This window comes from Hypomesus nipponensis, chromosome 2, assembly GCF_054491055.1.
Source record: "Hypomesus nipponensis isolate SF chromosome 2, ASM5449105v1, whole genome shotgun sequence".
Lineage (NCBI taxonomy): Eukaryota > Metazoa > Chordata > Actinopteri > Osmeriformes > Osmeridae > Hypomesus > Hypomesus nipponensis.
The window spans coordinates 16,037,025-16,059,417 of NC_140362.1; the positions used below are offsets into that span (position 1 = coordinate 16,037,025).

At 50.8% G+C, this 22,393-nt stretch overlaps 1 protein-coding gene across 3 annotated transcripts in view; it reads right to left on the bottom strand.

Annotated features, from left to right (window-relative positions):
- The window catches only part of cdkal1 (CDK5 regulatory subunit associated protein 1-like 1), a 158,612-nt gene that overhangs the window by 108,524 nt on the left and 27,695 nt on the right, over positions 1-22,393 (bottom strand). For all 3 annotated transcript variants that reach the window (XM_084708551.1, XM_084708553.1, XM_084708550.1), the window contains exons 5-7: positions 6,184-6,280; positions 5,026-5,074; positions 3,746-3,866 (exon numbers count right to left, since the gene is read on the bottom strand). In XM_084708551.1, coding sequence (XP_084564677.1) covers positions 3,746-3,866; positions 5,026-5,074; positions 6,184-6,280 — 267 coding nt within the window. The remainder of the gene's footprint in view (positions 1-3,745; positions 3,867-5,025; positions 5,075-6,183; positions 6,281-22,393) is intronic.

The window sequence follows — 22,393 nt, forward strand, 5'->3', positions numbered from 1 at the left end:
AGGTTAGCACACATGTTTGGAACCGAGTTGCTGGCTGGCTGGTATAGATGATGCGTGTGTGTGCTCCAGTGCTGTGCAGTAGTGATATTGAGAGAAGTGGAGAGCAGAGGGAGGAGGCAGAGGCTGCTATTCTCCTACTGATCCTGTCAAAAGCCCCCCTGCTTAGGGGACAACTTATCACTGAGCATGACAACACTGTCCGTCTGTGCTGGCTAGACAGGGGCCATCTGGAGGTCTGTCTGTCGGCCTGCCTGTCTAGTCTACCTGTCTGTATGTCTGTCTGTCTATCTATCTGGCTGCCTGCCTGTCTATCCATTCGTTGGTGTGTCTGCCAGCCTTGCTGAGTCATCCTTCTTGCCAGGCAGCTTCCTCGTTTGCTCGTCTCTGCCAGCATGTCAACAGTGTTACCGTAAACACGCCCCTTTTTGGACAGGAAATTACTGACGGGCCAACCAACCAACCAACCGCCCTCCCCCCTTCGGTTAGCTGGGTTAAAAGGAAGAAGTCTGTTCCTCATTATCAACATCATACTTAGCAGAGCCTCCAATCTGACCAGGTTCTATAAGCAGATGACTGTACTCTATGCACACCGGCTTCATGCAGGACACTGGGGGTATTTGGTATGCAAAGACCAGCACTAGTGCAGGTTCTCTTAAGGTTGTGGAGCCCTGAGGATCTGGGAGAGGGCAGGAGGGGAGTCCAGCTGTGTCCTGGCCCCTGCAGGACCCCCAGTCCAGGACCCCCAGTCCAGCCCCTCCACTCTCCGACCTGTCAGGCACCAGACAGGAGGTCAGACCTTCGACCGGCCCTCTGCCCAGGAGGGACACAAGACCACTGGGCTGAGAGGGAGGGATGTAGGGACACGCACACATGCACACGCCGGCACACGCGCTGGGATGTAACAGCAGGCAGTCTCCATCAACAGGAGGTTGGCAGGAGAGACAGGCAGGGCTGTGACCCCTGGCGACCTCTTGGTGGAACGGTAGAGTGCTGTGTTTGACACATAAGACGTCATGGTTACACACACCCACCGCGTCATCGGCTCCCGGACTGGAATTTCTACCTAAAAACCCATCTGTTTGGCCTCATCTCCAACAATAAGTACATTCTGAGGGGGTTTAGCTCTCACTCGAGTGGTGAAGTTATACAAGGTTAAGTCAAAACGTTATTGGGTAGGGATCAGACAATTGACCCAAATCTGGCAAATCCTTACAAACACTGTGCATTTAATCATGCTGCTATAAACTGATAGTGATTCCCTGCTGACCAGCACAATCCTGCTGAACACAACTCCTCACCCACCTTAAAACTCCATCACCCCAAAGTTTGTTGTTTTTCTTTTTTTGTACAAGCAGCAGTGGCAAGCGATCAAAGTAATAACAAAACAAGTCGCCCAATCTAATCAGAGGGACCGCAAAGAGGGTAAAGAACTACAAGTCCCACGCCTACACTTCCAACCCACGAAGGAAATACACGCTTGGCATCTCAAGGTGTCTTTTCATCTCGTTTGTCGCTACGCGTCGCCGGGGGAGGAGTTTTCTAATTAACCTGGCATGCTGCTGTGGGGCGGTGTTCTCTGCGCTGTCGTACAAACTTGCAGATTACAGGAAGCACATCAGAGGGAGCCAGGCTGCACCGCTATCCAAGGGTGCGCTGGGGCGAGGCACTGGGGCGATGCAGGCTCTTAGCGGCGCAGACGAGACCTTGTCTAGGTAGGTATGTATGAGAAACAACGTGGAACACACACAAAGACACACGCACAGGCACACACGCACCACGCAGACACACACACACCATTGCATGCTGCTTAATCTGTTCTCGGTGCTACAGGGCTTCTCCGCTGATGCTCGCTAACAGCTTTCTGAGCAGGTGATGAGTCCAGTCAGCTCCCTACAGAGACATGTGTCCGTCTCCAACAAACCCCCCTGTAGAAACCCCTGAGGTTCTCCTCTCTCCAGCCCTCTGGGTAATTGGACATAAAGGGCCCGTATAAAAAGAAGCTCAGAGACGGGATGGATGAGTTCTGGTCACACTGAGGTTCAAAACAAGGTGACCCCTGCTGACCTATAGCCTCAAAAATAAATAAGAAACACATGTACTGTACACACACACGCACACACAATCACCGGGCAGCAGAGTGATAAATTGGGTTCCGTACCCCAGTGATGGCTTTGTGTTGGCCTCCCTGTTCTGGCCTCACTACCTGCTGTGGCCGACACAGCTCACAACTTGACACAAGACGCCTGCACGCTGGAACGCCAGCATGCTCTCCACGGCAACACGCTCCCCACGGCAGCACGCACCCCAGGACGCCATACATGCTCTGTGACCAGCAGGTAAGTCCTCGTCAAAAAAGCAATCGAACAACAGCAAAACTCAAATGCCTTCACTTCTGAGAGAGATGGACCACTGAATTGATCAGAGTGAAAGTGTGTGTGTGCGGTCAGAGAAGACCAGTCCACAGCGAGGAGTCTCGGGTGCTGTTGCATCTAATGTTTTCTCCAGGGTTGACAGGGTATGTATCGAGTGCGGTTCTATGGGCTTTTGCAAAGCCCTCTGTGACTGGAAAAAAGGGCTACACAAATCAACTTTGAGTTGATTTTAATTGATTTGATTAAAGCAATGACTGACGGACGGACGGACGGGCGGGTGGGTGGGTGGGGTTGAAGAATTGTGCATTTCTAGCGCTGGGTTGAGACCCCTTGCCCTCTTGCCCCCTCACCCCCTCCTTTCAGGAGTGTCTCCTACATCCTGTTTGACCTGCTGTTGGTCTGTCCTCCTCAGTGTTCCCCGCTGGTTCTGAGAGAATCAAGAACACCCTGTCGGTTGAAGGTCACCACGGCAACGAGACAACAAACTGAGACAGGGAAGGGCAGCAGGAAGTTGCTCCGTGGCGGGTGACATCAGGGATGGGATGAAACCTGAGTGGAAGGAAGTGTTATGCCATCAGACTTGAGTCAGAGAGGCTGTCAGTGCTGAAGGAGAACAAAAGGCTCTTTCAGGCCTGGCGTCTCGGATATAATGCTTCAGAACGTTCCAGAGCCACAGGTAAAGGACAGAGTCATGGATTCCAACGTCCTGACTCAGGACTCAGGTTGACTCAAGGTAGGTGGCTGAGGTAACTGCTCAGGTAGGCGCCGAGGTGAAACACTCAAGCTCTGGAGTGTGCTGGAGGCTGTGATAACTGCTGTAGGTAAAGTCTACATGGGCAGTTTAGGAAAACACAGACAGACACACAGACAGACAGACAGACAGACAGTCAAGCATGAAGTCAGTCCAAGTCTATTCTCCGAGCTAAGGCTGTGTGATCTTGTTTTCGGAAGCACAACAGTAATGAAAGCCTGGATATAGAGGGACCTGGGACCTGGTAATATATTGCTCCAAAAAGCAAATATGTTTAATCTTCTGGCACACAGCAATGAAGCTTGCAGCAATACACACACACGCGCACACACACACGCACACAGAGATCACAACAAATTGAAACAATCAGGAGCACAGAGGGGATTCGATGGCTTGGTTGGAACATGGTGTGTGTCTGTGCAGTGTGTGTGTGTGTGTGTGTGTGTGTGTGTGTGTGTGTGTGTGTGTGTGTGTGTGTGTGTGTGTGTGTGTGTGTGTGTGTGACAGCAGGAGGGAAGAGAGAAATTGAATTCTCAGGTGATGCTGAATATTTTATGAGAAAGGGACGAGAGAGGCGTTTTTCAAAAGGAAAAAATAAAAATGAATGAATAAAAGCGCTTACCCCGTATTGATAGAAATGATTTCTATGAGGGGGTTCTTCCTAATCTTGGGCAGATCCAATCGGGCCCCACCCAGACGCTTGCCTTTATCCTTCTTCTGACCCAGCAGACGCACCGAGTGACCTTTGCATCAAACACACAAAAAGGAGACACTGGAATGTATTACCAAAGGTCTGCCACACACCACACACACAAAGCTAGAAAGTGGAGGGGAGAGAGATTATTTACACTGAACTACACTTCCTGACCTCTGTGAACCCAGGGAAACTTCTGCTTTCATGACAATAACAGAACCCAAAGAGTCCTTGAGACATGGGGAGTCCCACCCCACTGTGCTCTCTCCCCCTCCCGCGCTCTGTCAGAAATACGGTCAGACTCTTTGAATCGCTCATCTTCACCCCCCACTTATCTCTGCTGGGGGACACTCTCTCCCTCTCTCTCTCTCTCTCTCCCTCCCGTGTCTTTCATGGATTGCCAGCGTGAGAGAAGGACGGAGAGGAGACGAGAGAGGGTGAGAGGAGAGAGGGAGGTGGAGAAGTGCTGGAGGGGGCTGGTGGGGGAGCTCAGGAGGAGCGATCAGCAGGAGTCTGGGAGCTGCCTCACCTGTCCACCTGATCACAGGAGGAAGAAGAGGGAGATGACAAGATGAAGAGCGCGGGGCTTTGGGCCCCACAATCCCACATGACTGTGGGGATGGATTCAGAGAGAGAGAGAGAAAAAGACAGAGAATCCCTGATAGCTAAATGGCAGCTTGTCTCGCAGGGAAAATATGTACAATGTCAATTATTTCAAAAAGAGTGTTCATTCTGCCTTTGTAAGCAGTTATCATTGTAGTGCGCCACAATAGTTATCTTTTCTTTTATCACTCCTTATCGGGCGTTTAGTGTTTCTGGAAATTGTACTTTATAAATGTGTTGTCTCGGGTTTACTGAATAGTGGGCTTTCTTTTCTTCTCCAAGAGTGGCCTGTTGCCACGGCTATGAAAGAAGGAGAGAATGAGGTGTACACACGCAGCAGCACAAGGGTATGTCTATTGTGAAGACACCATCACAGACCAAGAGGAACACATCCAAGCAAACAATGTCTCTCTTTCTTTTGCTCCCTCTCCCATCTCCCTCTCTCCCTCTCCCTCTCTCTCCATATCAATGCTTAGCTGCCAGGCGTGATGGAGGGATTGGAGGCGGCAGACAAAGTGAAGGCCGTGGGCACAGATAAACGTGTGCAAAAGGGGGATGGGGGGGGGGACTGTACACAGTCCATCTTGCTGCGTGGGCTGTCTCACCTTTCATGGCCTCGTCCACCACCTCCACCACTCTGTCGATCTGCTGCACCTGGAGACAGGCAGGTGGGAGAGAGGAGGATGAGCTGGTGAGGAAGATTAGTTAGAGAAGGCAGAGGCAACGCTGGAAAGGCTCAGATTTGATAGAGCATCTATATCCTATGGGTCATAAACAGCTCTGGAACCAATTACGGCAAACCCCTTCTGTTTCTCACTCAAAGTTGTCCTTCACAACTTGGACTGCCTGCTCGTCTGTTTGCCTGTCAGTGTGCCTGCGAGTCAAATCAAATCAAAATGATGTTGGTTTAACTGGCTGGCGAGTAAATAAGCTTCGTTCAATTAATCCGGAGGCCCCGCAACCACGGACGGTATACGTTTTGTTGACTGTTGCTGAGCTTGTCTGCTTAATAAACATGAACATCAGATGTTGCATTAAATGTCCTATACCATGAATAATGTAATCAGATTCAATAAAGACGTACATCAGCCTGAGGTGCTGCCCCCACACCAGCTGGTGAGTTTATTAGAGCTGGGGACCTCCACCACTGACTGCATTACCCATTTATATATTATGTACATATTATCTATGCCTTTTACACATTTACATACTATCTACCATTTCCCTGTATATCCTTAAGGGTTCCAATAACATTGGAAATCCAAATTGGAATGCCGTTGGTGGGACATGCAAATGTCCGTGTGAATGGGGGGGTGGGGGCTCATTTGCATGAGGCGATTGTGATACCTTGATAAAAGAGGGAGTGGTGACTGTAACTGCTGTCACCTGGCTCATTCACCAACAGTCAAAAGGAGCCTATTGTTTAGCCCGATGGCAGACCTAGCCTTTGTGTGGATGACAAGCCCGGGGGAGAGTGGGCAGCCCCAGCAATGCCAGGGGCTCGTCAAACATTTATCTTAGGCACGCTACATCCTGCTAGGTCACGTCTCTGGGTCTTGATGCCACCAGGCAGGAGAATGGCAGGTATATTCTAACAACTGGTGGCCTTTACCCCAGAGACCTCACCTGAGCAGGTTGTTTAGCTGTGTGTATGTATATACAGTATCAGTCAAGTTTGGACACACTTATATATATATATATATGCGCTGCTGGAGACGGCAGATACAGGTAGCTGATGTGTTTATCTGGTACTGGAGACCCACCCCTATGATGCTGAGGCCTTTGAGGTAGTCCATCCTGGGCTGGGCCTGGGGAACACATCCCGCCAACACCACCTTCTTATCCTGCTCCTGGGCCTTCCTGGAGTACACACACACACACACACACACACAGATAGGAGATAAGACACACACACAGAGAAACAAAAAGATTAGTTAGGCGTACGTTCCCTCAGTTCAGTGACTCTGAATGTATGTACTGTATGTATCAACCAGTTACGTTACTTAAAATAAAGATATGATTTCAACAATCCAGTCCACAAACAACACTGAACCCGTTTCACCTTACAGGCCAGAGAACTTTCTGAAGTGATCCCTGACAGTGGGTAACCCAACCAGAGCTCAGGAGCACCCCTAGTGGCAGAGTTTGGCACCATGAATCTCATTAAAACTCTACAGCAGGGGTTCTCAGCTTTTTGGAACTAAAGCCCCCCCAAGCCTTCCAGATCATGTGTCCCCCCACCCCCCATACACACACACCCTAGATTGATAGTATATAGATGGATGGGTTGGTGGGTAGGTGGGTGTGGCTCAATGGGTAGGTAGGTAGGTGGGTAGGTAGGTAGGTGGGTAGGTAGGTGGGTAGGTAGGTAGGTAGGTAGGTAGGTAGGTAGGTAGGTAGGTAGGTAGGTAGGTAGGTGGGTGGGTGGGTGGGTGGGTGGGTGGGTGGGTGGGTGGATAAAGAGATAGAAGGATATGTTTTTTTGTATTTTTGTTTTGTTTACTTTTCATAACTTGTAAGATTTGAGATCTTTGATAAAACTATAACTGACACAGGTATGAAACATGCTCTTCAATTATGAAAAATGCTTCTGAACTACTGTCAACAAGAGAACTCTAGGTTCTAAAAACCTTTGCGTACAAGTTATAGGAGAGAGGTCTGTCTGGTTGGCCAAGACATCAAGTTATCAGTGGGACACCAGCGCTTGCTTGTTTTTACAAAGAAGCGATTCACTGTTCACTGTCAGACAGCGCAAGGCTGATGTCATCCTCCACCTGGAGACGGTTTCTATACTTTGTTTTCAAGGCAGTACATTTTGAAAACCCGGCCTCGCACAGATAAGTTGAGGCAAATGGAAGTAAGCACTTTTACGGCGGCATCAGTCAACTGAGGATATTCACACACTCAACCAAAACAAAAGGTAGAGAGCAAGAGCTAAAGAGGTGTCGCAGTCTGGTGTCGCTCTTTAATTCGACTAAATTGCTCCTCTATGGCAACTGAAAGGTCTTTTCCTGGACAACTGAAGGAATCCCTGACCCGAGCAAATGAGGTAAAATCCTCAATGAAATAACGGCTGAATCAGCCTAGCCTACTTGTTTTTGTACTACTTTAAATGCAATAAGAAATACACTGAGTACACAAAATATGCTTTGTCTGATTGTATTTTTTTATTGTAAAGTAAACTAATGGCACCCCCCCCACCCCCTTCGGATCTCTACGCGCCCCCCATGTTGAGAACCACTGCTCCACAGCACTGTACATCACCCACATTACACTGTTTATGGTCTCGCCTCAAAGGCCAGCCCAAAGCTCTCTTGCTCTCGCTCTCTCCTCTTCTGGTTTCCCCTCTCTCTCTCCCTCGCGCTCGCCCCCTTCCACTCTGAGACGGCCGCTGGGTGTGAGAGACAGAGTCAGGTCCTCTCTGGATGATTACAGAACGCTCCGCTCCGACATCTTCGTAGCGAGAGCGAGAAGGACACTTAACCCCCTGACCTTTAAGCATGCTAATGAACAAAGGTCAGAAGCTTACTGAAGGGCTCATCTCTCTGGCTCGGTGTCAAATCACGAGCTCTGACTGGCCTGGCTTAAGAGTGAGGACATGAGGAAGGGGCAGGAGGAGGAGGAGGAAAAGGATAGCAAGGAGATGAACAGGACGAGGAGAGGAAGAGAAGGACTGCATCAAGGGGAGGGAGAAGAACCACGATGCAAGTGTCTGTTGTGTGTATGTGTGTATGTGTATGTGTGTGTGTGTGCGTGTGTGTGCGTGCTTATCCTCCTCTACACGAGGTTCTCTGGTTGCAGAGCTGAAACATTTTAGCGGCAGGATATCAGCCCAAACGTGACAGGACCCACAACACACGCCCGGCCCCTCCAGTTTCCATATTAACAGCGCGAGCTTAGAGTGTCGGTCAAGACCCCATTGTAATCCGCCTCTCATGTCCAGTACAGCACACACACACGGTCATAAAATAGACTGTAGGCCGTGGTTCTGAACACGTGTGGATAAAACAGCCTCTGTAGGTCTGGGAACGTCCTGACCTCTATACGGTTCTGCTTGATCTGGGAGGACATTTTGTCCACATCCATTTGGCTGATTCCCAATCAAGCCGTATGTACAATTCTGACACACAGGCCATGCCTCATGCATGCACACTGTCTATAGCTGCCTGGCACGTGCCATTTGGAGTGGGGAGGGGGGGGGGGCTGTAGGCGACGTGCAGGATGCACGCACCGAGGCGACGTGTTCGCTTGTTTTCTCTCTGTCAGTGCAGAGGGGCAACATGCCAGGTCTGCCCCCGCCCCCTTCCTCCCCCAGCCCCAGCCCCAGCCCGCCGCCCTCCTCCTCCCCTGCAGAACTGAAGCAGGTTCAAGAGATCTCCAGCTGATCTCCCCGGACATCTGCTCCCGTGCGGGTCACTGGGGATGCACTCAGCCTCGAAACCATCTACCGCCCCCCCCCCACCCCCCACCCCCCCCACCCCCGTCCGCCCGATGCTACACCAAGACGACCTGATTGGCTGTGTTTCCCCCCTGGGGTGTCTGGGCGACAGCTCAGACGCGTCCGTGGTGATTCGCTGTGTCACCGTGCGCGGACGGGGGAGGGGCGGGGAGCGCCAGATCCCCAGCATGATGTAGGGGCTCTCTGAAAAAGAAAGAGTCTTTAGATAACATCATGTCACTACGGACCAGGGAGACGAAGAGGAGGAGTACGACAAGTGGAATTGTAGTGTGAAAGGTTCCAAGTCTTGTAGTGGGAACAATTCTAAGTCCAGAAGTGGGGAAGTCCAAAAACGACACTGGAACTCAGCACAGTTCGATGCAAAGTTATTATTGGACTCTCGGGTGACAAAGATTCCAACAAACAGGAGTGTGGGTCAGGGATCAGACTGGGCTGTTTTCTCCGGACATTTCACTTGTATATTTCCTCCCTATTATATTGTGTTATTTTGCTATTTGGTACTTTACAGTTGGTGACAGATTCTACACTTCATCACCCAATTGGTCCCTTGTTCTGGTAGTTTCTGATTACAAATGCTGTACTGCGTTGGCACCTTTGGCCGTACGTAAGCTTGGACACGTACAGGCCCCTGTATGGGCCTTGTCTTTGAACGGAGTCTGTAGGGTGCTCAAGCTTTGGGCTAGTGCTGACCTAAGTACGACACCTCCAGACAAGCTTCTGGGAGTTGGACCATAAATGCACGTCATGAATGATGGCTAGGCCTCTTCATTCCTACTAGTGGTCTTTTCTCACACTTAGGTTCGGAATATAATATTGATTTGGGTTGATATTGGGTTGATTGAGAGATTCATTTTCAATGCGATAGTTCCATAATCGTACCCCCCCACGTCTTCATCGTTTCAACAGTGTGACGTCAATGACCACGTCAGAATGAGGAGGAAGAGGAGGAGGGCTTGTTGAGCGGAGTCTCCGGAAGCTGTGGAGAGCCTGCTGAGGGGGGGGGGGGTCCCTGAGGCTGGCTTTCTGTGGCCGTTCACAGCACAAGCTCTCTCACCACCTCTCCTCTCACTCACGCACTCCCTTTCCCGACCTGGATCACCTCCCTCCCTCTTAGTAATGACGCTGATCCATCCCCAACACACAGGAGCGTCAGCAGCAGCCGGCAGGTTCCTCACACTAAACGCACGTTCAGACTGTGCATATGCATGAGGGACATGAGGGGACTAGACCGAGGCGTTCTGGACTGAGCCAACCTGGTTTGAGGCAGTTTGGACTGAGGTGGTGTGGGACCAAGGCTGTTTGGACCGAGGTGCTCTGGCCATGGAAACCCACAGAGCGTAAGATAACAGAGAGGTGAACAGAGAGGAGGTCACAGGCAGCCAATCCTGATGAATCATTCAGACCAAACCGACAGGAACACTGCTGGTCCTGTCACAGATGTCGGACTCTTATTTAGGTCCTCTATTATTGATCAGCCACCTCGAGAAACCGTGTCAGAAGGATTATCTGCCGGCAACCACAACTCAGTTTGGGATCGGGGTGAATAATGCAAACCTGGTTTAAAACTTTAACGGGCAAAAGCTACCAGATCGAAGAAGGACACTTCTCACTCACTGAGGAAGGAGGCCTCGCTATAAAAGATTTACTGGAAGATTTGGTTACGATTGTCCAGAGGACCTCCTGTCACTCAGGCAGCAGGATTGAAGTCGAGCTCAGGCTCAGAAGAGGAGGGGAGGAAGGGAGGAGGAAAGGAGGGGCAGCAAGGAGAGCAGGGGGAGAGAGCATGCAAGCAGAGAGCCTGAGAGGAGTATAGGCAGGGGGCAAATCCTGTCATGTCCACGCGGATCACATCTCTGGCCCGTAAAAAAAAAAAAAAAGTAGAAAATAGTATTATTTCTCATTCTCCTGAAGGGACTGATGCTGCTCCCTGTTGAGGGTGATCTGGTGGGAATCACCGGGCAGTGAGGGAGTGAGGCCAGCCTAGCAGCTTCTCTATGGGGAGGTGGAGGCCAGGATAGCAACTCGGCACGGGTGATCAACTACAAAAGAGCTCTGGTTAAATTCTGAGGCTCGTCCATAGCACCTAACCATACCACAGGATCACATCTGCTGAGGCTTCCAGCTCACATGTGTACAGTAAAACTAAACTGAACACATCATAAATATTTCATGACTAAAATGGCATCGTATTCTTGCATGACTGGTTCACAATCAGACATCTGCAAATAAAAGCTCGATTTGTGTTCGAAAAAAAAAAAAAAAGGAGAAAATTGCATTAGTGGTGACCACCTGAGAACAGGTCACCTCTGGGAATATTCTTGTTTGTGGGTCATGTGAAAAAAAAAAAAAAAAAAAGCTTTATTTATTTCACAGTTGAAAAACAACAACAACCCAATGTGCCTTGGGGGACTGGTAAACCTGAGCGGCTGAGGAGGGACTTCAGCCAAGGAGACCCCCCCCCCCTTCACGCAACGTTTAAAAACACCAAACCATCTAAGTCATCCGGATCTGATAAGCTGAATGTTATTCCTGATATTGAAAAGGGGAGCTTTCACTGTGTGCAGAGTGTGTGGTGATTGAGGCAGCCAGGTCACAGGTCACAGGCACGCATGAATCATTCAGCTGAACCGCCTTCCTGGGGACCCTTTAGATTGTGATGGGGCTGTGTTTGTTAAGATGAAGCAGTGGTTATGTGTGGTTGTGTGGTTGTGTGCATGCGTGTGTGTGTAAAGAGGTTGTTTTGATCCTAACCATAGAGACTGGGGAAATGAATTTCTAAGATCACAGGGGAAAATGTGTGTGGAGGAAGGGGAGGGCGTTTTTTTTTTCACGGTTTGCCACAACTAGTATAATGCAAGTGTGAATGCAGCCCATCCAGTCAAACCCCCACCCCTCCCCAGTTAAGCTGCATGGACACTGGCCTGGCCCAACACAGCCTGGAGACACACAAGCCCAGTTTTGAAGAACCTGCCAGGGCAAAGATGAGATCTTCCTTTACAACAATAAACAAGTAAGCAGCAAGCTGTGGAGTTTAACAGCACGTGTGTGTGTGTGTGTGTGTGTGTGTGTGTGTGTGTGTGTGTGTGTGTGTGTGTGTGGGAGTTGGAGACTGAAAGCTCATTAGGGACAGAAATAAAAGTCAATTTTCCTACTTAATTTCCCTGGCTGATGTTTCCTCAGCATAATGGGGCTGGGCTTATCGTACTCTAAAAGACCCTTGTTTGGTGAATCATTATTTATTCTAAACAGCATTCTTTAAAAGGGAGGAATGCATGCACAATGCCAGCTGTCTAATTAAATTGCTGCTCAGTCCCCCTCTGCCTGAAAATTAATTTATGGAATGAAAAACTGTTTTATTTTTTCCTTCTCTCTCTCCTTGTCAAATGTGTGGAGCAATTAAAATAAGAAGGTTCAAGGAAAGGTTCATTACATTAAAAAGGGGAAAGAAAGCTTGGAAAAATGGGAAAGATGATTTTAATAAAGACAGATTCTGTGAGCTGCACTTGTTATACCGTATATTTCTGCTTCCCGGGGATGAAAGGGTTTTTTTTTCTCCCCGTCTTTTGTTACGCTGGCGTTTCTCGTCTGTAGCACATCTCTCTTTTCAGCTTTGTGTCTCACAAGATCCTTTCTTCATGAAATATTCAAGTGTTAATGTGTCCAATCCCAGATGAGGCTCTGCCACGCAGTGGGGCTCAGGAGCACCTTCAGCTGAACGGGGGAGGGGGGGGGGGGGGGGGGGGCGTGGCACCGCAGATACCAGGGGGCGAGGAGACGGCTGCAGGGACAATCACTGTCATTTACTCAGCCGCGGAAGCAGGGACGCCAGCTTAGAAGGTTCAAAGTTCATAGGTGCGACTGAGCTCAGCTGAAATCCTCCGTAATACGTGGCGCTGCTGGCGTAGTGCTGGACTGCATGGCGGTGATTCAGGGGGAGGATTGTGCTTTCATTATTTTATGGCGCTGGATTCATGATCACACTTTAAACTGGAGAACTTGAGGACAGGCTGCTAGCGCACACACACACACACACACGTTTCAAACTCCTGTTCTATAAAACTCATCCATGCATCCTTTATTCTTTCCTTCCATCCATCTGTCCATCAATCACGCCATCCATCCATGTACCTCAAAATGAAGGGATAGACAACAATATCCAGCGTTAGAAAAACTGCTGGGGTCATATCTGGCCCCAAAACCCACAAAGCCACAGGAATACAAAGTCTGGCAGGAAGTTCTTCAATCGATTGGATTTCCAAATGCTGCCAAGTAGAAAGTAAGACATCAAAACTGACATGAACATCCATCTTAGAGGCCTCTCAGCGTCTCCTGATAAGCGACAAATGCGGTAATGGCGTTTGTGTGTCAGTAATAAATTAACCAGGGTGTCTGGAGCAGGGAGGGTCAAAGGTCACGGGGAGCTGATGGGAGGTCACACTGCTCGGCAGGTGACAAGGGTGGGGGTCTGGGGGGTGGCGACCGAGGTAGGAGATCAGACACATGATCACATATGGGCCTGCTTCGTCATTAAAGCAGCAGGTAGAACAGGTACAGATGGATCAGAACCCTCCTGAGCCCCTGACACGCATCGGCTCCACCAGGGCGTGGAGGAACCCGGGGCCTGATGCCTGATAGGTGCATACAAGGAAAAACACAGAATCCCCTCTAGGTCGGAAATCACACCGCCGAGGAGAACCTTCAAAATGAGCCATGTGGCTTTTTTTTCTTTTTCTGACGTAACGAAAGGGAATAGAAAAACTCAAAAGTTCCAAATCAATCACTTTAAAAGCTTAATTTGGTGCCAGTTATTTCCCATGGAGCCCCCCCTGTCTGTGAGCGCTGTCCCCTGCAGGCATGTGTGAGGGCAGCCCCGAGTCACAGAGGACCCTTGACTACTCCAGCTGTGACAGGACTGGAATGAGCAGGACTCTCCCCTACGGGCCTAATTGATTCCAGAGGTGCCCAACCCCCTCCTCACCCCCCATCCCTACACATCTGGATCCAGGTGCGTGTGTGTTTCTGTGGCAGGGGTGTGGGGAGGGGGGGGGGGGGAGGGTTGTTTGAAGGGGTTTAGATTCGATTTCCTGAACGGTCGGTGTGCCAGGCATCATAGATCACACTTTTGCTAAGGGAGAAAAGAGCCGTTCGGATTGGCTGTGGACACTACTTCCTGGGGCTGAGAGTCCCCTACGTGAAGGATCTCTCCTGCGGTTGAGGAACGTGCACTGGTCGCTTCTACTGCCCTTTCAAACGAAGGGCGGCAAGTTTGGGAGCCTCCCCTCTCCTCCAATCTCTGGAAACTCAGGACCCGCTGGACTGTTTATTTCACCACTACGGCCTTCGGCCGATGTAACCCCCCACCCCACCCCCCTCGTCACAAACAGGGACGAGGAGGGCATGGGGACCCACACACACACACACATATACCCACATGCATGTTCCAGGGTAGCATCATTAGAACATGACTGGGGATGAGTGTCAGAGGAGATCCCTGTTAGCGTGTTGTCACCTCCCAGCGACAGGCCCTAATGAAAGCCTCTCCTGTACTCCCCCACTCCCCCCCTCCCCCACCATGACACTGCCTGGAGAGGAAGATGAGAGAAGGGCAGCAGGGAACAGGAGGAGAGGGGGCAGAGGGAGGGATAAAACAGGTGAAAGTGCTGTGTCTGCAGGGAGAGAAGGAGAGAGAGAGAGAGAGAGAGAGAGAGAGAGAGTAAGAAAGAGAGGGAGGGAGGGAGGGAGGGAGGGAGGGAGGGAGGGAGGGAGGGAGGGAGGGAGGGAGGGAGGGAGGGAGGGAGGGAGGGAGGGAGGGAGGGAGGGAGGGAGGGAGGGAGGGAGGGAGGGAGGGAGGGAGGGAGGGAGGGAGGGAGGGAGGGAGGGAGGGAGGGAGGGAGGGAGGGAGGGAGGGAGGGAGGGAGGGAGGGAAATGAGAAAGACTGGAGAGAGGTAAATATAGAGGACAGGAGACAAAGCCAATCACTCCTGACGGCCGCCCTGCAGACACACTGCCTTGGGGATTCCAACCAACAACCCTATCCACCGACACTAACGGTTGTTGTTGTTGTTGTAACTGTTGCCGCTCTCATGTTCTCACGCTATCAGAAGCTCTCCGGCAACTGCTAATGCACCATCTCACTGTTCAGAAGCACGCTGTTGTGAAGGCAGCCTCCTCCTGGAGTGCGTGTGTACAGCTAACGGAACGCTAATGGTGTTTGCCATCGCCACTTTCCCAGGAACAGCAGCAGACACAGGAGGAAGACCCAGGTAGATCATAGAACCTGTTTAGATCTTAGAACCCAGGCGCCCTCAAACCACGGAGGAGTACAGTGTGTGCACCTCCTCTCATGGGGGGGGGGGGGGGGACTAACTCTAACTCAGACTAACTCTAGTCTGCCGTGTCTTAAGCTTAACCCCTTTGGAAACACAATGGAGAACAAGGGTCCTCGGAATATCAACTAGGAGCTGGACTGGTAAAGCTCTCAAGGCGCTGCTTAAGAGACAGGGAGTATGCTCTCCATCCAGGAAGACACCGATGAAGGAGTCTGGAGAGGGAGGAGGGTCAAGTGTGCTTCCACCTCCACCCTCTCACAAAGACATGGGAGTCTTCTAGAAAATGTGAGACGCCAGCGAGAGGCTGATGGGCAGCTCATGTATGTGATGTTCTGACCATAATGGCCTATGTTTAATTCCAACCAGATCAGATCCTACATCTCCCGAGTGTGAAATTCATTTGCACGCCATTAAGGGGGACGTTGTTATGAAGTGAAGGGTTACAGTGTTGGGAGGGGCGGGGGGGGGGGGGGGCGGTCTAATTGCTGTTCCAATTAGAATGGACCATGATCAGAGCTCTGCGGGTGTGTTTGATGCTTCACAGGAGCTCCGATTTTTTAAACACGCACACGCGTGAGTGCACGCACGCGCACAGACGCTGAGCCGAGGAGCTCGGTGAAAAGAAAGACACAGGAGCTAACTAGCGTTCAGACAACCCTCCGTGAAGCACTGCTGGGTGTAAGGTGACTCAGCGTCAGTTGGCTGGTGTCGTAAGTGCTCCGGGTGTTATTAACGACTTCAGCCCGTGTCAGAGAGCCAGAGTGGATTACATGACTGCACGATGCCTTAGATAAGAGTGTGTAGGCGCGTTCGGACCAAACTGCTCTAAAAGCCGTTTAAACTGACCCCGACACACTGAGCAGAGAGCAGATAAGGACGTCGGCTCCACCTGGGAGCCCCAGTTAACCACACTCCTAATCAGCCTAATCATGCCCCTGAAGGGCATGTTTCCTTTACTCCTGGGTTTGCCCTACAGTCGAAGTCTATCAAAACCAATCTCAAATCACACATTACCATACCTAAGGTAATTATCAAAAGGTTATCTCGAGTTGTTGTTTTTATTTTTTGGGGGGGGGGTCCCGATAACAATCAAAGCCATTTGGCCTGTTGAATACTGAAAGCCTTGCGGTTCTCAGTGTGAGAGTCTGAAACAGTGTGATGGGGAAGCTGGTCTAAACTTGTGAAGCAACCTCATACAGGCCTTCCATTACAGATGGTGATAATGGGGTTTCCATGGAGACCATGCTGGGAAAATAAATAGGGACTGGGCACAATTAGAGAGTAGCAGGGGAGCGGAGACACTAATGAAACGGTTACTAACTAATTATGCGTCTGTATAAAGCCGGGCTGAAGGACCAGGGAGCACACCAAGCAAGCCGTACACTCGCCCGGCATCGCTAGCTTGGCCCGGGCCACGACCAGGCTGACGCAACTCGTCTGAAATGGAAGAAAATCCAAATCATTTAAATGAGCTCGACTGGGCTGTGATGTGTGGTGTGAGGCCACCTCGCGCTGTGCTGTCGGGACCTACAATCACTCTCCTGCACATTAACCAGACTGAACGATTTATCCATTTCAGGGAGAGAAACAGAGAAAGATAGAGAGAGAGAGAGAGAGACAGAGACAGAGAAAGAGAGAGAGAGAGAGAGAGAGAGAGAGAGAGAGAGAGAGAGAGAGAGAGAGAGAGAGAGAGAGAGAGAGAGAGAGAGAGAGAGAGAGAGAGAGAGAGAGAGAGAGAGAGAGAGAGAGAGAGAGAGAGAGAGAGAGAGAGAGAGAGAGAGAGAGAGAGAGAGAGAGAGAGAGAGAGAGAGAGAGAGAGAGAGAGAGAGAGAGAGAGAGAGAGAAAAAAAAAGAGACAAAAAAGAGAATGAGAATAGAGAGTGAGAAAGAAAAAAGAGACAGAGCGAGAGAGCGAGAGCAGGAACCAGAGCAGCAGAATAACGAATGTGTGTGTAGTAAGCCTCTGGGGGCCCTGGCCAAGCCTGGGGGTGCCAGGACCCCCATTACCAGGTCCCGACCCCGGGGCAGGCAGCACCACAGAGACTGGAGGGGGAAAGAGCGGGGGTGGAGCTTGTGCTATAGGCTCAGACTGTCAAACGGGGAGTGGAGCTGGGGCTAGGGCTGGGGCTAGGGCTGGGGCTGAGGTTGGGGCTGGGGCTGAGGTTGGGGCATCAATTGAAGATAGATAGATAGGCTAAAAACTAAAAGCTGGGGTCAGAAACTAGACCTAAAGAGCCTGCAGGGCTGTGGTCGAGATGGAGACTGGAGTTGAGGTTGATTAGATTCACCAGGATGGCGTTCTCTCTGGCCCTCAGAAAGCCCTGGGGTCCTACTGCAGGTATTAACCTACATGTTAAATAACAAGCTAGCATATAGCACAGACCACCTAGCGGTGCATGGCTGGGAGGGGGACTGGCCGGTCACAGTCCAGGTTTCTGCTGCTCTGGCTCTGATTGGTGTAATGAGGTTGAAATAGGTTGGTAGAATGACCCCTGGGTGGTGTGTGTGTGTGTGTGTTGGGGGGGGGGGGGGGGGGTGATCTGGTGAGGACCTTCCAACCCAACCTCTCTGTGGAGACTGGATGTCAGGAACCTGGATGATTGTGGAGGTTTTTGGAGGAGGACGGCTTCACCGTATCGGTCATATAACAGACCAGAACAGGTTTTGGATTGAACTCTCGCGGGAAACAGATGGCTCAGATGGCACAAACTACTAAACAGAAAAAAGTGGGCACCTCTATACTATCATGTTGCGTGCGTCTTGTCAGTACACAACAGAGCGCTGAATAAACGAGTCCTCCTGGAATCTCTGGAAGCAGGACGTGGCTCGCTCTGCAGCTGCACACTACTGGTCAGGGGATGCGTTTGGCCTCACGGGTCCTCTACTCCCCCCTGAGTGAACATCATCCCCCCCCTTCATAGGTTAGGAGCAGCCTGGGGATAAGCAACTGTCTGGGTAAATGCAAACAAGAGGCTGTAGATGATGTGTGTGTAACAGCACGTGTGTGTGTGTGTGTGTGTGTGTGTGTGTGTGTGTGTGTGAGAGAGCACTTGTGTGTGATTAAGAGAAAAGGAGCAGAGCTGAATTCACTCAGGGTCTGAGGACTGGTGACTGACACCAGCCCTGGGCAGGGGACGCAGCCGTGAAGCACTGTCCAGTAGGACACACACACATACACACATACACACACGCGTGTGTTCACATACACGTATGACCTCATACAAAACAGAAACATGGCTATCAAACAACATTTGAAAGCCTTGAATATGCATGAGCGAGCACGCACGCAAACAAACAAACATGAATTAACCGAGCCAGGCATCAACACACTGCGGGAGTCGGTTCACTCCGCGGTCAGACCGGAGCGCGCTGGTGCTCGTTTGCCCACATCGGCCTCCCACAACAGACAACGATCCCTACTCCAGTTGCGGCATGGTCGGAACCGTCACTATAGGTTATGTGTTTGAGGCTCTTCAGCGCCCGCCCCCCCCCCCCACCCCCCTCCCTCCATCTTTAGCGTGCATCTGAAATCCCCCCCCAGGTACCCTGCTAAACCACTAAAGGTCAATAGTGCGTGGCTGTCACGTCGCATGACTTCATCTATATCATGAAAACAAACACACGTCCACGTACTTTACCCTATAGAGTTTGCACACACAAACGCACGATCCAGAACATTTTCAAGTGATTTCATCTCCACTTGTCAGCCGAAACGTCTGCCTGAAGGTGTTGGAAGCTTCTCAACAGTTCCAGAAACTTGCCGGAGAGAAAATTAGAAAGACAGAGAGAGAGGGAGACAGAGAGAGAAAGACATCTTCTGTAAACCAAGATGTCCCCATGTGTCCTGTATGCTCTGTTTACTCTGTGTCCTTGAGGAAGCAGGTACACTAGATTCTTGTGGCATGGATTCACATAGGAGAGACAGAGATGAATGGAAGTAGAGCAGTTATTGTACGGAGGAAGCACAACGACTGATCTAGAACCCGGTTTGTCAACGGCCTCGGTGGGGACACCTGCAGCTCATTCACCACTGAAGAACCAACACCACCCTCCCTGCATTCTGCTGGATGAATACCCTCCCACCCCTTCCAGGCCCACGCCCCAACCCCCTAGCCTCCTGCCTGCCATGCCCCAGATGAGAGCAGGCCTGCTGGGGGAGGCTAGGCCAGGTGGTCTTGTATGGAGCTCCAGGGAGTCTTATTCAACCATAAGGGGCTGAGTCTGGAGCATTGTCCCTGCCAAGGACACCCTTCCCTGGGCCTCTACAGCCCGGGCCTCCCCTCCCAGTCCCCAGGCCATCAGCCCCCAAGACCATAGCGAACAAATGGGTAACTGTAACCTCAACAGACGCCCGGTAAAAGAAGGCAGCTATATTAATGAGACAAGAGTATTCTTCCTACAGTGAATAGGGTGAACCGATAGCTTTTTGTTGTCCCGTTTGCGTGAGGGAGGGGGCGAATCCTGGCTCTGTAACTAAAGCCTTGTGGTTAACAGGCAACAGGTGGCAGGGCAGGAGTCATTCTGTCCACGTACAGTGCGGCTGCAAATCCTGCTCTTTGTGCTCGTTAGTCGAGGGAGTGTGGGGGCCCCGTCTGCACCCCCCTCCACCAGTCCAAACCTGTTCTCCCCAGGCATGGTGTACTGTAAGCACACGCTGGCCCTCAGCAGGCCTTTTAAGCTGGTCAAACTCAACTGAACTTTGGCAACTCTGAATCCTATAAGACACTTTAAACATCTTGAGCTAACTGGCGGTTATCATGACTAATGGGCTTGTTGCCACGCTGCTTATCTTTCCAGTAGCTCCAATTTGCTGATTCAAATGCCCATATAAAGGCGAAAAAAAAAACAACAACGGCCACACCGACAAGGTTTAAACTGCCTTTATTGTGGATGACCCTCGACAACTCCTTTCTTGTCTTGTGTTCTTTGCCGTTGCCATAACAAGCAGAAAATGCCCAGTTGCAGAAACACTAGACAATCTCCCAACGCCCCTCTGATCGCCAAACCTAGAGTAAACAACACGCTAGTGTGGGAAACCTCCGAATGCAAACAAGAGCTGTATTCTGCATGCTAGCGTGACTAGGAGCCTGCCATAGGGGCACTAACTCTGCACGCAATAACAAACAGTAGCTTGGATAGAGAGAGACAGAGAGAGAGAGAGAGAGAAAGAGAAAGAGAAAGAGAAAGAGAGAGAGAGAGAGAGAGAGAGAGAGAGAGAGAGAGAGAGAGAGAGAGAGAGAGAGAGAGAGAGAGAATGAGAGCAAAGAAAACAGCAGAGTAAAAGAAAGTCATCGAAGGAGTGATAAAGCGACCCCGGAGCAAACAGCAGAGTCATGTGTCGGGCGGCCCTGGGCCTGGGGCAGGGGCCAAGGAGCAGTAGGCCAGGTAAACAGGCCAGATTAACCGTGGTATCTACCATCTGTCACCTGCACAGGGCCAGGACAACACAGGCAAACACTCCCATCTGCACCGAACCATCAGGAGTGTCTCAACGACCTAGGGTGCTGGGTTTTTCAGTATCAGTTTTCCAGCCTGACAGGTCAGGGAAAGTTCACTGACCCGTGTTGTTGACGGAAACTTGTGGGCTTTCCTAGTACTCGGCGTGAGGGCTTGGCAGCAGAAATACCTTGACAGGCTCGAGTCTGTGTTCTGCGGGACGTGTGTCAGACCTTAAGCTTTCCCTAAACTGCGGTGTCCGGACTCCAACAAACACCCTCCCTCTCTCTCATACCTAATCATGGATGAACTTTGCAAGGCTCTGGCCCTTATCAACCATCAGGCCTTGAGCCTTGCAAAGTTCATACGTGATTAGTTATACATGGGGTCTTGGCTCCACGCTGGGGTTTTCTACTTAGGGTGAATTAAATCTCTGTTCGTAGACGGGCTTTAACATGATAACGAGGGGTGATAAATCTTGGCAGCAGGGTTGTCACTTGACTTCTTTGTGAAGGGGTCTACTTAGTAGGCTGACCCCTGTGGTTTGGTGTAGGAGACCCCGGTCCATCAGGGGCCCAGATGGAGGCGGGGCCAGGCCATTAAGAGGGGAAGGACCCTGGGCTCACATCGGTTATCCGGGAGGATGCCTGCTGCAGTGGCTCCACTCCACATTCTCCAATCCCCCTTTTGTGCCGAGCTGTGAAACCTGACCCTGGCGGTTGGCTCGCTTTTCTCTTTCTTTCCTTCCTTCCCTTTTCTCTCCTTTGCAACCCTTCACGTATAAGCACCTTGTTTGCTTCTGTTCGTAGACTTACTGCTCTGCTGAATTCCACAAAACAAACACAGCCACTGTCCATTCAAGGCATTCAACGAACAAGGAGCGCCAGCCGACATGTCCTCGCCACGCCGACTACGGGACCCATCCTGGTTCAGCCTCGACAGAGGAGAGATGAGAAGTGAGTGCCGTGAGGGGAATAAGGACCTTGAGGATATCAAAAGAGCTCGTCAGCCATAGAGAAGAGGAATCCGTCTCTTAGAAGGACAGGAATGCAGGCGCCCCGTGTTCTATGCACTCCCTGTTCTGTTGCATTCTATGGCTTTTATCGGATCCAGCCTTGCGCACTCTCAGCTCAGGGGACAGACTTCCTGTGTGTCCCTAATGGAGGTTTAAAAGGCTTAAAGACGTGTGAAAGAAATCGCAAATGCAGTCTCCACAGGAAAGTTTTGAGATAAGATAAAACATGTTTCCAATAAGTTGGCGTACAGTAGGCCTGTGTCTCGCTGAGATTATATTTTGTATTTTAGATTATTTTAGAGAGATTTGGTTGAAAGCTAGTTCTGCCTGCACCTGCTCAGATTATGAGCTCATTAATGATCTAAAAAGACACCTTGAACACTCATACTTGATAGTCCACGTTTCATACTACCTTCTTCCTCAGAGTCAATTACCCAATACAGGCCTGTCTGAAATATCTGGAAAGACAGGGAATCAACAGCGCTTGAGCAGGATTTGGGTCACTAGTGTGAGATGCTCCTCTGCGGCTCCTGAATCAGCCCCATGCGGGGAGGGGATGTGGCAGGTCGTTTACGAGGGGCGTGCGGGAGGTGTGGCTGTGACGGCCCGGACAGAGCAAAGGGGGCGTTGCTGGTTCAGCAGCTTGTCTCAAACGATCACCTGCCTGAGTGCCGCGTACGAGTGGCTGTAGCCTTGGCGCCAGAGCGCTTCCAGGGGCTGGACGAGGCCTGGA